Raw genomic sequence first — 20,375 nt, forward strand, 5'->3', positions numbered from 1 at the left:
GAAAGGTATCGCAGCTTCTGCCTTGTTCTTCATTTCCCAGGGTAACCGCCCAGTTGCTTGTTATGCACTCGAATTTACTGTATGAACATTGCCGTTGAGACGGATTGGAACAACGAATTTCTGTCTGCTGCCTTTTGGCAGGGCCTGTCCGAGACCGTGAAAGACGAACTTGCCACTCATGACCGGCCCACCAATCTGGAGGACCTCATTGCTATCTGCATCAAGGTAGATCATCGCCTCCAGGAAAGAAGGCCTGAAAGGAGACTTCATCGCACGGCACCTACCAGGATAAACCCCAGCCAGGTGAGCCAGTCAGAATTACCTGTTATGGATCTTTCGGAACCTATGCAGTTGGGGGTCACTACTCTTTCTTGCTTTGAAAGACAACGCCGTGTTGATGAAGGACTTTGTTTGTATTGCGGGTGTTCCCGACACTTTGCCTTCTCTTGTCCTAAAAATGTTGGGAAACGCAAGGTTCCCATGAGTGCTAGGGGAGTCTCAATGGGAATGATCGCCTTATCCCCCATCGCTATTCCTAATCCCACCAAGATCCTGATCCCTATCTCTCTGTCTGGAGAGGGATTCTCTGTCTCCACATTAGCCTTTCTTGATTCTGGATCCGTGGTTATAATACACACCAAAATATCTGGGTTGAATTGAACACGACTTAGATATAAAAAAGACAGTTTATTCCTTAGAAGGTGGACACACAAGATTATACAAAGAACAGAAAAAATAGACACTTACTTAAGGGTTGGACAATGAAGCAATCAGGTTACAGGATTGGCAATTCATCCAGCAATCAGGCATCAAGTAGTTGGTAAAATCGAAGACATCACGAAAAGACACGAATCACACTGGGTATATGGCTTACCCTCGTTTAAATGGAGTTTCGGCCCCATATCCTAACCTTTGGGCGCCTGAATGTCTAGCAGACTTCTTTGTAGTCAGGAAACCCTTCTGTCTTTAAGTGTGAATTATGACACTTACAGACCACTCAGGCTCTGCGTTTCTCCGCCCTATTGTACACAATCAGAGTGGTCAGCCTTTGATCAGAGGGTTTATTGTAGACCACTTGTCTCCCCCCTGAACATTAACATAAAGCAGAGCCAGTAACATTTCCCGGGCTTTATCCCAGCCTTGAAAAACAATATTCTTTAATACCTACACATATATTAAAATAATCCGTTCTGTGGGTCTGAGTGGGCTGAAATTTGCCAGTTCCCCATGCCGGAGGCGCTTTGCTATAGTGGCCAAGTTTCAGCCTCCCATGACCCCCAGAACCGGAGATACAAAAAACAAGTTAAAATCCCCTATTAACTTTAATGCAGGATTCTCCGCTATAGCTAAAAGAAATCACAGCGTTTCACTCTCCTATTGAAATCAATGGGCTCCGCCGCTATAGGCTTTCAATGGAGCAACTCCGCCATTGAAGTCAATGGGAAAACCACAATTTTAACATTTGCCCCTACTCTGTCTGGTTGACCGGAGAGGGCTGGAAATGGCCATGAAGTCATGCCGGAACAGTGACTACCTGCGACCAAAATCCAAGTCCTCTGGTACTCACAGAACCGGAGATATGGGCTTGCACTTTTCACTCTTTCGGACTTAGCCGTTTAAAAGCCACGCGGCTTTCCCCCATTAGAATCAATATGGCCGGCGCCGTCATAGGAAATGCATGGGCCGGCACCGCCATAGGATTCAATGGGACCTCCGCTCCCGTTAGAGTCAATGGCGCGACCCTCGTGGTGGGCGCGACCCTTTACGGGGGTCCTTCATTCCCGAACCCGGTGGTGGTCGAGTGTGGGGGTTCCTAGGGTCTAGGGGCAAAAAGAATTTTATTCCTGGGTGCCCTAGAACCTAAGTTTCCCACGCCAATTGTGTTTGAACTTGAACTAGTGTGATCAAAGCTCTTTTTCATATTGTATCCGCTTCTGCGGTCTGCGGTTTGGATGGCTGCCAACCCGTTCCTGGAGGTCGGCGTCGAGGAATCCCCATTGAAATGAATGGCTCCATTGACTTACAATGGGGAACCGCCACTCCTCCTCTCGGGCGCCATCTGCAGGTCTTCTACTGAAACGGGCCCAAATCGCCGGATTCGCTATTGGATTGCATGGAGCTGCAATGGCGACCTATGGAGAGCTGCAAAATGGAGCCTGTAAAGGCGGGAACATGGAACAAAGGGCTATAATCACTTCCTAACTATTAACCCTTCTCCTCCCGAACGGATCCCAGTGCGAGTGTTGGTGCAGACACTGGAATGGGAACAATACATATTTACAGGGGAATACACATTTGGGTACTGAAGCAAGGTAAAAACACATTACTGGACCGCAGTCCAGTTAACCCCTTGCTTCCCAAGTGAGAGCAGGGGGTGGCCAAATGGGGTATAACCCCTTTAATACCGGGCCAAACCACCTCTCCCATGACAATCCGGTGGTGACTTTATAGATCAGAGCTTTGCAGAGAAGCATCATATTCCTCTTATTCATAAGCAGAACCCTCTTGCCCTAGAGGCCATTGATGGCCGACCGCTTCAACCTGCATTTATTTCCCTGGAGACACGGGTCCTCCAACTGAGGTTGGCAGAGAATCACTTGGAGGAGATTATGCTGAATGTCATTCCTGCCCCGTCTGTAGCAGTGATTTTGGGTCTCCCCTGGTTACAGCTCCATAATCCCCAGATCGATTGGCTTAATAAGGAGCCCATACAGTGGAGTCCGTACTGCATTCAAAATTGTCTCAAGGGATCAAGTAGGGTCTGCACAACTACTTTATCAGAGGACCAAGAACGGGTAAGATTGCCGGAGGAATATACCGAGTTTAAGGATGTCTTTGATAAAGTCAGGTCTGAAATCTTTCCTCCTCATCGCCCCTACGATTGTCTTATTGAACTGCTTCCTGGTACTAGACCACCCAGAGGAGCATCCTAACCATTGTCTATGCCAGAGTCTAAAGCCATGAAGGAGTACATTGCCGAGAATTTAGAAAGGGGGTTCATCCGCAAGTCCACTTCTCCCGCCGGAGCCGGGTTTTTCTTCGTTAAGAAAAAAGACGGGACTTTGCAACCATGCATTGATTATCGGGGACTCAACAAAATAAGTATAAAAACCCGCTACCCTCTTCCTCATTTCTGAACTCTTTGATCGTCTTCAGGGTGCTCAGGTGGTCTCTACATTGGATCTACGCGGTGCTTACAACCTCATTCGGATTTGTCAAGGCGACGAGTGTAAGACTGCATTCAATAACAGAGATGGACACTCTGAGTATCTGGTCATGCCATTCGGTCTTTGCAATGCCCCAGCAGTATTCCAAGATTTTGTCAATGAAATATTTAGGGATCTTATTAATTCTTTTGTAATTGTCTATTTGGACGATATCTTGATCTTTTCTAAATCTATGCAGGAGCATGTGGAACATGTCAAACAAGTACTTCTTCGTCAAAACCATTTATTCGCTAAACTTGAAAAATGTCATTAATCCTCTACATTTATTCTAGGATACATAATTTCGGATACCAGCCTCACGATGGATCCCGCCAAGGTCAAAGTGGTCTTAGACTGGTCCCAACCCACTACGCTCAAAGCGGTTCAACGGTTCTTGGGGTTTTCCAACTATTATTGTAGATTTATTCAGAACTTTTCTTCTCTAGTAAATCCTCTCACAGCTCTCACTGAAAAAGGTGCATATCCCTCCTGTTGGTCTTGTGCGGCTATCAAGTCTTTTGATCTTCTTAAGAAAGCATTCGTATCTGCCCCGATTCTTGTTCATCCTGATCCCAAGCTCCCCTTTACCCTCGAAGTGGATGCATCCGATGTCGGAGTGGGCACTGTATTGTCTCAGAGGAAGAGCCCTCATGCCAGGTTGCACCCCTGTGCCTTCTCCAGAAAAAATTCTTCAGCTGAACGTAACTATAATATTGGTAATCGAGAACTGTTGGCCATGAAACTAGCCTTGGAGGAATGGAGACATCTTCTTGAAGGAACAGAGGCACCTATTACGATCCTTACGGATCACAAGAACCTATTATATATCGAGGGAGCACGTCGTATAGGAGCCCACCAAGCCAGATGATCACTCTTCTTTTCAAGATTCAATTTCATTATCTCTTATCTCCCAGGAACAAAGAATGTCAAAGCTGACGCCCTGTCTCGCCAGTTCTCATCCGAGGATAATTCAGAGGATCAACTCAAACCTATTCTTCCATCTAAACTTATTCTTTCATCTACTACTGTAACTTCGAAGCCTTAAAAGACATCGTTCTTGAACAGGATCAAACCCCTGACAATCTTACGGTCCCATAGGGTTGCCCATTCACTCCTTCTCCATTTCGCAGACTGGTCCTGGAATGGGGACACTCCTTTAAGTGAGCAGATCATCCCGGGACCAAAAGAACTTTGGACCTCATCTCCCGGACTTTCTGGTGGCCTGGGATGCAGAGGGATGTCAAAGACTTTGTACTTGCATGTCCAACCTGTGCCAGGACTAAAACTCCCAGAGATCTCCCTGTCGGTCTACTTCAGCCTTTGCCTGTTCCTGTTCGGCCATGGACACACTTATCCATGGATTTTGCCATGGACCTACCAGTATTTAAGGGTATGAACACAATTCTTGTAGTAGTAGATTGGTTTTCTAAGCAATCTCATTTTGTACCGCTGAAAGGCCTGCCTAGCTCTCCCAAACTCGCAGAGATATTTATCAAAGAGATTTTTCGCCTTCGCGGAGTTCCCGCAGTTATCGTATCTGACAGAGGTTCGCAGTTCTTATCTAAATTTTGGCGCTCTTTTTGCCTTCAGCCAGGCATATCTCTACATTTTTCATCTGGGTACCACCCACAAACTAATGGTCAGACTGAGAGGACCAACCAGTCTTTAGAACAATTTATTCTGTGTTCCATGTCCGTTTCTCAGGACGATTGGTTGGAACTTCTTCCTTGGGCGGAGTTTGCACATAATAATTTACGAAGTGAGTCTACTGCAGAATCTCCTTTTTTCATTAATTACGGGTTCCATCCCGCTACCCTTCCTCTGTCAATTTCTACCTCTGGGGTCTCAGCTGCGGATGATAGGGTCAAGGTGCTTTTGACCCTTTGGAGGAGGATCCAAAGAAATATTAAGTCAGCTGTTGGGAGACAAAAATGTCAGGCAGACCGTCATCGCAGACCAGCCCCAAAATTCAGGCCTGGCGATAAAGTCTAGCTATCCTCCAAGAATATTAAACTGAAGGTTCCGTCAATAAAATTTACACCTAGATTCCTCGGTCCATTCTCTATATCTCAGAAAATTAATCCAGTCGCTTATCGGTTGTTCCTGTCGCCATCCATGAGAATCCCCTCCAGTTCCAGTTCTTCCTACCACCACCGTTATGGTACAAGGACAACCAGAGTATGAGATTCTATCCATCCTGGATTCTAAAATCTCTAGAGGATCGTTGCACTACCTGGTGCATTGGAAGGGATTCGGTCCAGAAGAGAGGTCTTGGGTGCTGAGCCACCAGGTTCATGCGGCAAGGATGACTAGGAGATTCCACTTGAACTTTCTAGAGAAGCCTTAATGGAGTCGCCCGGAGGTCACTCCTGGAGGGGTTGGGGTACTGTAAGGATTCGCAATTCGGGCGATTCTGTCCCCTTAACCCTCACCTATCCGTCCAAGGCGAAAGGCACTTAAAGAGGGCATCCTGACGGGTTCTCAAGCGCGGACTTATGCGGGCGGTGCACAGTCGGTTTCCCGCTCAGCAGTGAGAGTTGTGCGGCGCACGGACGGTGCACAGTTCCCAGGGTCCCCTGCTGGCTCCGCCCCTCATTCTCGTTCCGTCTCTGGACTCCGCCCCCACACTCGGATCTGCGATAAGCGATGCGGCGGGCATGCGTGGGATTCCTCCCTCCCCTCGGGTCCCGCCTCCAGTCTCTGTCCCCGCACTGGCACGGGTGCCAAGGCGTGTGCAACCGGTTCGCCCTTCGGTTTCACGAGTGACTCGCGGTACGCTCGCGGGAGTTCGTACCCCCACTTCCACTTACAAGTCGGCAGCTCAATAGGACCCACCTGTGTATCCAGCAGCCTACCAGGAAAGGGCTACCTACTCCCTGTTCACCTCCCATTGGTGGGAGGTCCTATTTATACCCTGTTTGTGCAGTCAGTCCATGCCGAGCATAACTTAGGTTTGTGACGCTGTAGTTCGCTGCAATCCTGCACTCTGCCTTGCTTTCTGAATCCCTGTTGCCTGATCCTACTTTGGACCTTGGATCTCGTGATAATCTCCTGCACTGACCTCTGGCTTTGGATTATGACTACTCTGCATTCTCCTGCACTAACCCTGCATTGGATCTCGTGATACTCTCCTGCACTGACCCTGGCTTTGGCAAAACGACCTCCTTTTCCAATCCTGACTGCGGCTACGTACCCCAACGATCCACTACTCTCCACTCCTGAACCTGGCAAGTACTCCGACTACGCTGTCTTCTATAATCCTGACCCTGCTAATACGACCATCCTACACTCTAGACGCGCCCTCGCGGTTGGAGTCGGAGTTCTGTCTCAATCCCTACCTCAGCCCCGTGGTCGCACCTCTTTTGTGGTGAGCTACGCGTCACACTCTTATACCTCCTTACATGTGTCCCTGGATATTGCTTCTCAAGTACCTCCCATATTAACGCTCTGCAGGTTCCTGTCGTAGTGAGTGGCTTTCCATTAAAGAGTGAATTTTTGCCAGACCTGCTCTCCCTCATCATTCTGCTGTGCGCTGCACACACACTGCATTTGAACTAACCTGACTTGGATACAGCTGCACGCTTTGGAGAGAGCTACTGGGGGTTTCGTGAGTATGTTTACCTAGGGCGAACCCAATGAGGAGGGGGAAGTGTCTCCGTACACGTACCCCCACCTTCAGGGTGTCGTTAGTTCCCCATTATAGGATTAGTGCTTTGATTCATTAATCATTACCCAGTGTTTGCTCTGCTCCTTTTAATAAGGATATAGGTCCCAGTACTTGAGCACCATTCTCTCACCATATCCTGTCATAGTGAAGGAGATAAGAGTGGTGTCATTTTGTCTTTGTCCAGAAGCCCTCACCTCTCCAGTCAGAAGGTAGATAATCTCAAGGGTGTGATTCAAGATCTTCTCAGTCATCTGCTTCTTGCCCTTGTTCATAATCAGTGAGTTTGTCAGATGCATCAAGAATGGGCTCTGGTTCTTGTGGAAGTATTTCACCACGTGGTGACCTCTGAAGTTAGTGATGTATATTATACTTCCGTCACAGTAATATCTTCCTACACATGGGGAGAGAGAGGAATGTATATGTGACCCTGCAGTGACATTAAAAGGGTAAAATGAAAATGAAAGGAGTGTCCCTCCTGTCTGTCTATGTAACTGAGCAGTGGGAGGTACAGATGTGAGTGACTGTGGGTCCTGTACTTGTCACCCTGCAGTGGGGGGGACAGATGTGAGGGGCTGTGGGTCCTTTCTGTCTCTTTCAGCCTGCAGTGATTGGGACTAATGTGCGTGTGTGTATATGTCTGTCGCCGTCCTGTGTGTGTATCTTTTCTCATGTGTGTGTCTGTAATGGGTGTATCTGTATTTCCAGTGTTGTGTATGTGTCTGTCCTTTGTGAATCTGTTCTCCTGTGGTGTGTACCTGTCTTATGTGTATCTGTTGTTCTGTGGTTTGTGTGTCTGTCTGTCCTGTGTGTGCATATGCATGTGTTCTCCTGTTGTGTGTTTCTGTCTGTCATGTGTTTATCTTTTCTCATGTAGTGTTTGTGTCTTTCTGTATCTGTTCGCCTTTGTTGTGTGTATCTCTTCTTGTGTTTCTGTGTGTATGTGTGTATATGTTTTCCTGTGTATTTGTTTGTATGTCAATACTATGTGTATCTGTTCAACAGTGTGTGTGTGTGCGAGTGTGAGAGTCTGACATGTGTGGATCGTTCTACTGTGCTATGTGTGTACAGTATCTGACCTGTGGTGTATCTCTGTGTGTCTTATGGGTATCTGTTCTCCACTGTGTATCTGTTATCATTTATGTGTGTGTATATGTCTCTGTTCGCCTTTGGTCCTGTGTGTATCTTTTCTACTGTGTTGTATGTGTATGTATGTCCTGTGTGGGTGAATCTGTTCTTCTGTGGTGTGTGTCTTTCATCCTGTGGTGTGTATGTGTCTGTCAGTCCTGTGCGTATCTGTTCTGCTGTGTGTATTTGTACAGTGTGTGTCTATTTTGTATTTACTATTTGTTTTTGTCCTCCTAGTGTATATACATCTGTGTCACGAGAGAACAGCACATATATACAATAACCGGGCCAGATTGAACAAGTCTAGGATATAGTAAACTGAATGAGTTTATTTCCTATGAGCAGAACAGACAATACATCAAGCAAATAACATTACAGAAATATTTACACTTACTGGGGTTGGACAAGGAGATATTCAGCCGAATAGCAGCTCATTAGTTGTTATAGGTCACAACAAGCACGACAAGCACAGGAATAAGGGGTGCAAGAAACTATAGATGCAGACCCTCATTCCTAACATGGCAGTTCAGTTATTGGTGAACAATTACCTTGTCCCAATCACAGGTTGCCAGGTAATGCAAGAAGCTTTGTTTACCCAGCCCCTCATTAATACAACCCTCCCCTGTAGCTACTTGGCCAGCCCATTTATAAAAAAATATGACATGATGCCTTAGTTGCCATCCTGTCTAGCAAAAATGCTTATTGGGCAGGGGTCTTTCATGTAGGGTGTTACGTTTGACAGGTCACAATGGTTAGTATCCATCTGTGAGATCTGGCTGCATATGCAATGAGGCGAGTCACCTCCATTAATGTACAAGTTTTTTCTCACCTCTGAGGAACTTCTCCACAACAAAGCATTTCAAGTAGCCTCCTTTGATAGTACAATTACATATCAAAGCGACCATTTGGCAAGCTTCCAAACCTATCCAAAGTTATAGTAAAAACAGCGATAACTCATAACTATATTTCCCATATATAAAATCAGATTAACAATATGTATGCAACCTGTGTTCGTTGCATAGGAAAGCATATCCAAATTTCAGCCTTGTAGCCCAAACACATACAGAGATATGGTTCAATGGAGTTTACATTATGACAAATACACAGTTAACCCCTCTCTCCATGTTAATACATAACATAGCAATTAATTCTGCTGAAGCGGGGGAATGCAGATCAACATATACACAGATCCCATTAACCCCTCATATCCATATCACGATAACAGGATATATACAATAACACACAGTACTGCTGGGGAAATACATCTAACACCTGGGACAATTTGGCTGAAGCGGGGAAATGCAGATCCACATATACACAATATGGTTAACCCTTTCCCTCCCAACATGATTTATACACACATAGTAATATAACACAGAATGCTGGGGAAATACATCAAGTACCAAATACCAAGACCTGGGGCCATTCTGCTGAAGCAGGGGGATGCAGATCAACATATACACCAATCCCATTAACCCCTCATACCCCGAACATGATACCTCCCCTCCTCAAACGGTGCCCACTGGGCCAGATACCTCAGCCTGGGCCCTGGCAGCTTTTGAGGATTCACAGTCAGAGGGGTTCTTTTGCTGCGCAACGCCATTAACAGGGCTATGCCCTCTGCTCCTCTTAGGGTGGATGGTAAAGTCTGAGTCTTGAAGGGTCCAGCCTCACTTCAGCAGGGTGGCATTTCCCCATGTGGCATAAGCCACTACTCTATCCCATGTGTGTCCTGTTCGCACTATTGTAGGGGCTTCGGTAACTGAGCATTATGAATACGGAGCCTAGAGAGAAAAAAGGTTGGGAACCTCTGCTCTAAAATCTCCCGTCCTGAGTGACAGAGATGAGCCTCTGGTTGCCCGGCTCTGTAACCTGTTTTTTGTTCCTGCCATAAACCTCACAACAAAAACACAAAGTGTAACTTGAGCTCCTGTTTGCTGGATCCAAACATGACTGACATCTCTATTAGAATAACAGAAGACCTCCTCTTACCCAGTGAGCTGAGGTTCTGGTGATTCTCCATCATCACGTCCTTGTAACGCTCCTTGTGTCCTTCTAAATACTCCCACTCCTCCATGGAGAAATACACAGCAACATCATCACACTTTATAGGTACCTGAAACACAGAGAATCCCCCACTCAGTATCCAGATATAATAACTGGTCCTGTAAGAATCTTTTCCTTATGGAAATCCAGGTGAGCAGAGAGGAGATACAGATACATAGAACAAAGTTTGCTCAAGAAAATGAATGAAGACAGAAAGGTGGTAATATCTAACGCTGCCCAGCAGCCCTCACCTCTCCAGTCAGCAGGTGAATGATGATGTTTGTGTGTTCCAGGATCTTCTCAGACATCAGCTTCTTGTCTTTGTTTCTCTCATGTATGAGACAGTTAGTTGGATTCTCCATGATGGGTCTCTGGGTCCTGCAGAATATTTCTGGCACACAGGGACAGCTGCTGTCTGTGACATGCTCACCGTGCTTCTTCACAACAATATAATCCTACATATTGAGAGACAATAATAAATATCACTGTGCAGCGCAAGAGACACAGTTGATATGTCTCATGATCCTGCAGATTGGTTGCTTTGCAGTAAGAGGGACACGTCTCTTGTCAACAGCTCTAAACTCAATCTATTCAGTGCCCTCCCCACCAATTCTGTTTAATGTATCACTGACATGTCTGCACCAAACTCACTGACTCCCCTGTGCCTATATGAGCACAAAGATCATGGACTGTACAAACATTCCATTAAAAAGTATATGTAATCGGGGCGTGGCCAGGAAGCCGAGCGAGCCAGTCGCAGATAATTTGGCTCCCCAAACATCTCCCTGCTAAGCCGAGAAAAAAAGCCCCTAAACCCGGGGAAAATTTGCAGATCAGGGTTGCTAACGGAGCTGGGCACAGAGGGAGAGGGAATTGGGCGACTCTGCCCGCGATAGACCAGGAAAGCGAGTGGTCTGTGTCCGTCTGTGGGCACCCCTCCTTCACCTAAGAAAACCAAGATGGCCGCCGGGACCGCACGGCGGAGGTAACTCCCGATCCCCGAACCCCTCAAGGCAGACAAAGGTAACAGGGATCCCCACGTTGCGGCATACCTCGGTGAGACGCTATCAGAGACGGAGCAGTCACTGCCTGCCGCTCTCCCTACACTTGCAGCGCACCGAGTCCCAAGATGGTGCTGGCCGATGTGTGAGGGGGTTGAGAAAGTCTCACGGACCTGCAGTCGCAGCGGAGCCAGTAAAGGGGATTCCCCTCGTGGCACGGGGACCCGCTAGCTCCGGAGGGGAGAGGGAGAGTCACCCTGGTGGAAGGAGGTGGTGGCCAGTAAGTGCGGCCGTCCTGCAGGGAAGTGGGCGGCCATCTTGGTCCACCCTATCTGCTCACAACTGCAGATCTGTAAAGACACAGACACAGGCTGCATTTAAAAAAAAAAAAAAAAACCCTGCAAAAACACAAATAAAGAATTTCCCTTCTCCCTACCCTCCAAGTAATCCACAACTTGGTAAACTGACCACTGGGCCCAGTGCACGGTCAGCCCAAATGAGACAGAGAGGTCCAAACTACAAAGGTATAAAGGCTCAACCAAAATCAAATAAAGAAATGTAAATAATGTGTGTGTAATCGGGACATTTTAAGAATGAGGGGGCTCATCTCAATTTAATATCCTTCTGTTTACATCATTTAAACACACCCAGCTCTACTTCCAGCAAAAAAGTGTCTGACTAACAACAAATATGCCGCCCACTAAACAACAAAAAAAAACAGCGGTCCAACGAGAGGCATCCCTCTTCTTCAAAAGACAAAGTTCAAAAAACCAAGAAGCGTCCACCGCAGGTGGAGACGCGGATTCAGATCCAGACTCTGGAGAAGAGACGGACGCTCCGCTTACCGCAAAGAAATGATGGTGTTTGTACAAGAAATAAAAAGCTCTTTCCACTACGAGATGCAGAGCTTCCGCCGCAGCATCAGAGAGGAGATTTCTTCCATAGGAGACCACATCGTAGTCTTGGAGGAGAAGGTGGATAACACCGCCCTTGCACAAGAGACCCAAGCGCAAGAAATTGAGGAATTACAAACCCAAGTCAAAACGATTTTCGAAAAACTGGAAGACACGGAGAATCGGTCACGGCGCAATAACCTGCGGATCAGAGGTATCCCGGAAGAAGTGGACAACGCCCAATTGGACGCATATCTCACTCGGCTTTTCATGTTCCTGTTACCCGAAATATCGGAGGAAAAACTTCAGATGGACAGAGCCCATAGGCTTCCTAGACCGAAAGGCCTAGATCCAGCAAAGCCACGAGATGTGATCACACGCCTACACTACTTTCGTATTAAAGAAGAAATATTGAGAGCCGCTAGAACCACCCCAAAGATAGAGCAGGATAATGTTCCACTCCTCATCTTTCCGGACTTGGCTCAAATCACGCTGAATAAGCGGAGAATGTTTGCGCAGATCACCAACTCACTGTGGAACAATAAAATCCGCTATCGCTGGGGTTTCCCGTGCAAAATACTGTTCACCTATCAAGAGACGATGTACATTCTACTCTCACCAGAAGAAGGTGAGGAAAAACTACGATCATTGGGCCTACTCGAATCAGAGCATCCGGAGGCCTCTCAAAGGTCTCGTCAGTCACCTAAGGCACAACGCCAGGCATGGGTGAAAACACCAACCTCTAGGCGAGCAAAGACTCAACCCACTTGAAGATCTAGAGCTGGAAACTTACTTAATACCCATTTAAGATGGCAGACAAGCCAAAACATGGTCTGGACTTAAGGCACTAAGCGAGACGTGGCCCATTCCAGTAACCCACCTAAAAACTAACCAACGGTCGTGGTACCTGGAACACATCGACCAACTCGATCAAGCCACAACGACTACGACAACCTGTACATCAAGAAGTTGCCGAGTTTAGTTTTTAAGTTTCTAGACCGTACAAGTCCCAAAATCCGGGTTATTCCCTTGCTCATTGAGAAACTGTTCTCATAAGTTACCCACAAGTTCGAGACATTCAAAGTTTGATGATCAGTTTGAACTAACCCGAACACTTAAAAGGGACTGATATACAATGTTTGTTTGGAACTGTTTTCTAGATAAAAGTGTATTTGTAATATAAGTCTATATGTTGCCTATAATAGAATTGGTCTCCTAAGGTTCAGCTACCAATTCTTTATTACAGGCTAAAATATTATAGGTTACGTTTTAGGTAACTTCTTCCATGTTATTTATCCCTCTCCCCCTGTAGACTACGAATGCAGAGCCTGCCAAACTATAGCTGCCAGTCAACCCTACTTAATGCTTCTGAAATTGAGAAAGGATATGTTGATGTAAACAGGTATAACGTTCAATGCCCCCCATACTTGCTTTTATTTCCCTGATGTGTAAGATCACACACACAACCCACCCCGTACTCATTGGGGTGATTTTGTTTTCCCTTTTCGAAAGTTCGGCTCCTGGACAAAGGAGCACTGCGCCGCTGAGCCGCTGGGCCACTGCCCGCACCCCCCATGTTCACTTAACATGTGAGTGCGAGAGACTCGCACCACGGGTCCCACTATGGCTGGTCCCCCCAAACAATGTTTGGAAGCCGGGGTCCTCGGTTTACCCCTCCCTCCCCCTCTACCCTTCCCCTCCAAGTTTTGTAAGCATTTACCACTTTTTTGGAATAATATATATATCTCTCGTTGTATATGTTCTCATATCAGATCGTTTCCAAAGACGGATGTACCGACGCTTCAACTATATGTAAGTTATCACTTTGTTCATTTGTATTACAGAATCCTGAACCACCACCATGCTGATTAATATAATATCCCAAAACACCAAGGGCTTAAACACCCCCTGAAAGAGACGTATTGCTCTTTCGGAAGCCAAAAGCCTGGCAGGAGATATAATCTTGCTACAAGAAACTCATTTGAAAAAAGAGGATCAGTCACTGCTGTTCAGCAATGACTACCCCCTAGTCTACCACTCATCAGCTCACACGAAAAAAAATGGCGTAGCTACACTTTTCCATAAAAATCTAAACTTCAAAGTAGATAAAATTAAAAGTGATCTCGCTGGGAGAATTCTAATTATCACAGGGTTACTGGACTCCACTGATATAACAATAGTCAACACTTATGCCCCTAATGAAAATCAAGAATCCCTTTTCCAGGAACTAACAAATTTAATTCTCTCTGTCCAGAAAGGCCTTGTAATATTAGCCAGAGATCTAAATGCAATTATGGACCCAAATCTAGATAAATCTCCCAGTCCCCCCCACTCCCCCCCCCCCCCCCCCGCCACAAAAAAATAGTTCCCTCTACTCGGGGACTTGTATCTATGACCAAAGATCTATTGTTGGTAGACTCCTGGAGATTAGTTAATAGCAATGTAAAGGATTTCTCCTTTTTCTCTCACCCCCATAATAGCTATTCTCGAATTGACTATATCCTAATAGACCAACAAATTAGCGATAATATTTCCTCAGCAGTAATTGCCCCCTCTGCTTGGTCAGACCATTCTACGCTCATAACCAAATTAGCCGGCCTCACCCCCAAAAATAAAACAAGGTCGTGGTCCTTGAACGAATCCCTACTACTGAACCCACAAAATTTCCAACTAATAGAAAAAGAACTGGCCCAATACTTTGAAATAAACAACACCCCAGAGGTTTCCTCTTTTACCCTCTGGGAGGCCCACAAATCAGTGATAAGAGGCAAACTGATTGCCCTGGCTTCTCAGAAAAAAAAAGAAAAAACAAAACAAATTGAAACACTAACACAAAAACTATCAGAATTAGAACTTATTCACAAGTCAAACCCCTCCCGGAAAAATTACAGGCAGATAATCTCAGTGAGGGGCGAACTAAACCTTTTGTTAGTGTCAAAAGCAGAAAGAGCTATAAGATGGACTCAACAGAAATACTATGAAAAAAGTAACAAAGCAGATAGAATGCTGGCACGCAAGTTAAAGCAAAAACAAGCTAAGGCTAAAATTCATAACATCCACACTAAAAAAAACCTTCTTTGACCAGATAGTCAAGGACTTAGCCACTTGGAACCCATATATAATATCTTGGTTTGGGAGAATAACTACTATTAAAATGAATATTTTACCTAGACTCCTCTATCTCTTTCAAACTCTCCCGGTTAAAATATGTCAGAAAGATTTAAATAATATTCAGAAGAAAATGTTGAAGTTTGTCTGGCAAAACAGGCGACCTAGAGTTCGCAAAGATATTCTTTATAAGTCCAAATCAGAAGGAGGCGTAGCTCTTCCAAATTTACAAAACAACTATACAGCAGCTCAATTAGGGCAACTTGTAAGCTGGCATTCAAACCCAAAGGAGGTGGGTCGAGATAGAGGATTTGATTTGCTCCCCATGCAGAATAAAAAATCTTCTCTGGCTCAACAAAAAGTCTAGACCACCCGAGAGTTTCAAGAACCCGGTGATATCCTTTGCCTGTAATATCTGGGACTCCCTCAAATCCAAGTTTCAATTAACCGGTACCCCTTCCCTCATGCAACCCCTATTCTCGGACCCCTCTCTTCCTTTTTACACAGAAAACCCGCTCTCCCATACCTGGGTTCAAAAAGGACTCATGAGAGTCAAAGATATTCTCGTTCAAGGGAAAGTCCCGCCATTCGCTTCTCTGCAAACGAATCATGATATCCCCTCTTCCGATTTTTTCAGATTTCTCCAGGTTAGACATTATATCCAATCAGCCTATAAATCAAGCCAACCCCATGCTTTAACTCTGTTTGAGGATTGGTGTTTACACCAGCCCCACACAAAAGGCATTATCTCCAGAATATATCAAAGTCTATCCTCTATCAATAGCAATCAAACCCCCGATAAATATATGGTATCCTGGGGAAAAGATCTTAACGTCTGTATTGATCTCGATACCTGGAAAGACATCTGGGAAGCTGCCTTCAAAAATTCATCGTGCGTTGTAATAAAAGAGAATATTTACAAGTTAATATACAGATGGTACATGTCTCCTGCCAGACTGCACTCTTTTCTCCCAGGGGTCTCCCCACTATGCTGGCGTGGTTGTGGCGAAGTTGGGAATATTCTGCATATATTCTGGTCATGTCCCAAAATCCAACAAACATGGACGGAAGTGTTCACCTTAATACACAAGATCCTAGAAATCACTGTCCCACATGACCCAGTATATATATTGTTAGGCAAGCCAATAGCCAATATTCCCCGAAAAAAAGCTAGCGTACTAGCCCAAATGTTAAATGCTACATGGTGTACAATTGCCAAAAATTGGAAACAACCTACCCCCCCATCCTTAAACCAAATAAACAATAAAATCTGGCATATAGTTTATATGGAAAAACTCTCAGCCTATCTGAACGGTTCTACCTCGCGATTTTCTTAGATTTGGGCCCCCTGGTTTCGCCATGCAGGTATATCCCCATATATAGATTAGAATATTCGGAAAAGAGTGATACATGTGGTAACTAAATTGCTGTGTACAATGCTATATTTTTACAAATGCTTCCCCTCCCTCACCTTCCCACCCCCCCTTTTTTATCTGTTATATGTTTTGTTAATTCTTATTTTGTATGAAAAAATGCTCAATAAAAATTCAAGTAATAATAAAAAAAATAAAAAAAAGTATATGTAATCATTACAGGACTTCACACTGTTGATATACAGAATAATGAAGCACAGACACAAAACATGCATTTTATAATATATTTATAATATATGTAGTGGGCCCAGGATCTCCCTCTGCACAAACATGTCTCTTCCTGAATCCAAGTTCAGTCAATCACTGGTCAGTCCCCTCTGCCAAACTATAACCTTCTCTGACCCTATCTGATTCTATGCTCTCCTGCTGCCCAATCATGTCTTTATGTGGTCCTGGGCTCTCCATATGACCAAACATCTTGACTGCCCTTGGGTTCTTGCTTTCTGTAATTACATGTGTCTCTGGATATTGCTTCTCAAGTACCTCCCATATTAACGCACTGCCGGTCCCTGCTGTAGTGAAGGAGATAAGAGTGGTGTCATTATGGCTTTCTCCAGCAGCTCTCACCTCTCCAGTCAGCATGTAGATAATCTCCAGGGTGTGATCCAAGAACCTCTCAGTCATCTGCTTCCGGTCCTTGTTCATCATCAGTGAGTTAGTCAGATGCACCAAGAATGGGCTCTGGATCTTGTGGAAGTGTTTTGCCATGGGGTGACATCTGCAGTTAGCGATATATATGGTACTTCTACTTCACAGTAATATTCGCCTACACATGGGGGGAGAGAAAGAGAGATGTATATGACATAAAAGGATTAAATGAAATTAATGTCCCTCCTCCCGCAGTGGGATGGACAGGTGTGAGGGACTTTGTGTCCTTTCTGTCTGTGTCACCCTGCAGTGGAAGGGACAGAATTTATGTTACACGATACAATGTTGCGTATTCTTTTAAGTCCTCCTAGTGACCATCCTTTAGCAGTATACATTTTATGGAAGTGTTTTGGACAATAATTCTTGCTATGTCTCCAGCACTTTATAACATGCTTATCTTCTTCACTGAAAACCATTCTTTAACTATGAGGTCATCACGCTATCACCAATGCCAAAGAATATTTATTAGATTGTCAAATAATTCTTAAATGTAATCATCTACTATGACAGACCTGTGACGGTAGGGGGTAACCAGTCCACATAATAAAGGTGAAGCCCGAATGGTTACCCCTGAAAACCGTGGGTCCCTGGAAGCTGAGTAGCACCATAAACCAGGGACACTGTAATGCATATAAAAAAACTGACCTGTTGTGTGGTTTATCTCTTCTCCTTCCCTAATAAACATTGGATTTCGGGAGTGGGAGTTTAAAGGGGATATTTGGGGCAAAATGTATTTATATTTTGTGTAGGAGTTTGGGAGACAAAGTTACCGGTAGTCCCGTAATTCTCCCCACCGTGCAGGCAGATTTGCAGGTACGCGAGGTGAATTACACCGGGGCTACCCAGTGTCCCCCAGAATCCTGGTTTTAGAGCCCAAGTATCCCAGACCCATTTCCCCCACATGTATAAGGTCCCCCAAGAGATATGTGTTTAATAAAACAGTGTATTATGTTTTATACAGTACATATTAATGTCTATACAGTCAGTCTGGGCATCTACTTAGGCGCCACGATGTCTGCATAGACATTGTAGATCAAAGGGGAGAAGGGATGTTAGAAGGTGAGAAAAATGCTTGGTGAGCGGGGAAAGGCGTAGCACCAGGTCTTGAGACAAAGGGCTCCCCGCTGGGGCACCTTTTGGACTGCCAGACCTGGTGGAGCCTGGCAGCGGGTGGCAATGGGTTGGCTGGGGGAAGATGTTGCTGGTAGGCATGTTTCCCATTGGCCGATTCATATTTCCCGCTCTCCCGGCTTTTTGAGCCAGCTTGGCACACCCCCTCCTCTGACGTCAGCAGCCAGACGAACCCCCATTCTGATTGGCTGGCTGAGATACGATCTGTTCTCTGATTGGTTGTTAGTCTCCTTTCCATGTTAAACATAAAACAGCAGGGTCTATGTAAGGAGACTGCCCGATCAGAGAACCAGACGATCTGTGGCTTGTACAGAAAAAAGAAAACAGCGCAAAAAAACCTCATGGTGTAGTATTAAAGTAAATTTTATAAAGTAAAAGGGTGATTTTTGCACGTACATCAATAAAAGCATATATCAGCAAGACATGTTTTGGACATGTTACCACTCGCGGGAACAGCTCAGTGCAGGCTGGTGTGTATCTGGATCGTCCTCCGATCCTCAGTATACAGCTCAGCAGGGGGTACACGTCTCTTTAGAAATCCTCCCCGTAAAGTCCTTCTGCTCGGTAATGATGTTCTCCAGGCTCCGGCAGGCCGCTCGGCGGGAAGTTCAAACCTCCTTGAGGGATCTCCCTGCAGCAGCCGTCAGCTCAGACGCGGTATTATCTCTGGCAGTTCCGGATTGTCCTGAAGGATTCCCTGAAGAAGTATTCATTACGAAACGCGTAGGAGAGGGCGCGTTCCATTATTTTCCTTATCTGTACCCCATTGCGGCCTTATTGTACTGCATAGATCTATGGGACTTCCACTCCTTATAACATTGTATGCGGAGAGACGCGAGTGACAGACGGGCGCCGTCTGATGACGTCAGAGCTATTGCGGACAATCCGGAACTCACACAATGGGTCTATCTGCACATGTGTGAAGGTTCTGCTTGCGCTATTAGCCATGGTAGCTGTCTGAAAAGAGCAGGTATAATGAGAAAACAGGGAAAATGGGCTGATAACACCTATGAGCCAAAGGTTAACTTGTCATGGCAGTAAATTACTGCAGCTAGCAGTATCAGAGCATTTATGGATGAAAACATGCAGCACTTGGATAAAAACACCCATTATGGGAGGCGCATGCGCGACGGAGAGAGACATGGTCGCATAGGCTAAGAGCTCCGTGCCTTGCTTGAGGAAAAACGCGAGCTAACACCCAACAAGACCCCCAAAACCACTCAAATTTCCCCGTATTAAAGATAATACCACCCCGCGATGTCAAAGAAAGGCCCTAAAACCGCAAAAAAGAAAGGGATGCCGGAGTACTTCAGCCGCGCCAGAATGAGCGGAGCGGGGACAGAAATGGCGGCGAATTCAAATGTCGGCTCGGACTCAGAGCCGGATTGCGAGGAAGAGGAGCATGCTGAACAGGCGATGCGCCCGGCCAGACAGGGAGACTTCACTAAACTATATACGGATCTAAAAACACTCTTCCAAGCGGAGATCAAAGACCTCAAGAAAGAAGTGTCGGGCCTAGGAGAACGGACAAACATTTTAGAAACTAAAATGGACCACTCAATTAAGGCGATCAAAAAACAAGACCGGAACCTCAAGGACCTCCAGGAGCAGGTGAATGCACTACAGGAGCGTCAGGAGGACGCCGAGAATAGAGATAGACGAAATAATCTCAGGATTAGAGGGATCGCTGAAGCTATTCAGGACTGCGATGAATACATAACAAGATGGCTGGAGACCCTTCTGCCAGACACTCCTAAAGACCTCCTGACGCTAGACAGGTGCCACCGGGCCCTAAGAGTTAAACCGCTGCAAAATGAGCAGCCCAGGGACATTGTGCTCCGGATGCACCACTACAGGACCAAAGAAGCAGTTCTACATAAAACAAGACCCCTACCTGTGGTGGAGTTTGAGGGCACGAGGTTGTGACACTGGCTCGCCGCAGATCCCTGCTACCGATCACGAAGGTCCTACGAGAGAAAGGGGTCAGATATAGATGGACATTCCCCTTTGGCCTGTTAGTGGCGAGGGGAGGCAAAGTGACCACAATGAAAGATCCGGAAGAAGGACCAACCTTCCTACATAAGTTGGGCCTGGGTGAGGCCCCCGTGGTCTCAGAC

General features: G+C 45.8%; 1 protein-coding gene across 4 annotated transcripts in view; it reads right to left on the reverse strand.

Moving 5' to 3' along the window:
- LOC142465250 (uncharacterized) overlaps positions 1-20,375 on the reverse strand; it is an 84,358-nt gene that overhangs the window by 34,566 nt on the left and 29,417 nt on the right. For 3 of the 4 annotated variants that reach the window (XM_075569252.1, XM_075569250.1, XM_075569253.1), the window contains exons 2-5: positions 17,047-17,245; positions 10,296-10,499; positions 9,991-10,114; positions 7,068-7,264 (exon numbers count right to left, since the gene is read on the reverse strand). In XM_075569252.1, coding sequence (XP_075425367.1) covers positions 7,068-7,264; positions 9,991-10,114; positions 10,296-10,499; positions 17,047-17,187 — 666 coding nt within the window. In that variant the 5' untranslated portion in view covers positions 17,188-17,245. Of the gene's footprint in view, positions 1-7,067; positions 7,265-9,990; positions 10,115-10,295; positions 10,500-17,046; positions 17,246-18,654; positions 19,236-20,375 lie in introns of those variants that run through there. The other variant, XM_075569251.1, reaches the window with a different exon arrangement.

This window comes from Ascaphus truei, chromosome 13, assembly GCF_040206685.1.
Source record: "Ascaphus truei isolate aAscTru1 chromosome 13, aAscTru1.hap1, whole genome shotgun sequence".
Lineage (NCBI taxonomy): Eukaryota > Metazoa > Chordata > Amphibia > Anura > Ascaphidae > Ascaphus > Ascaphus truei.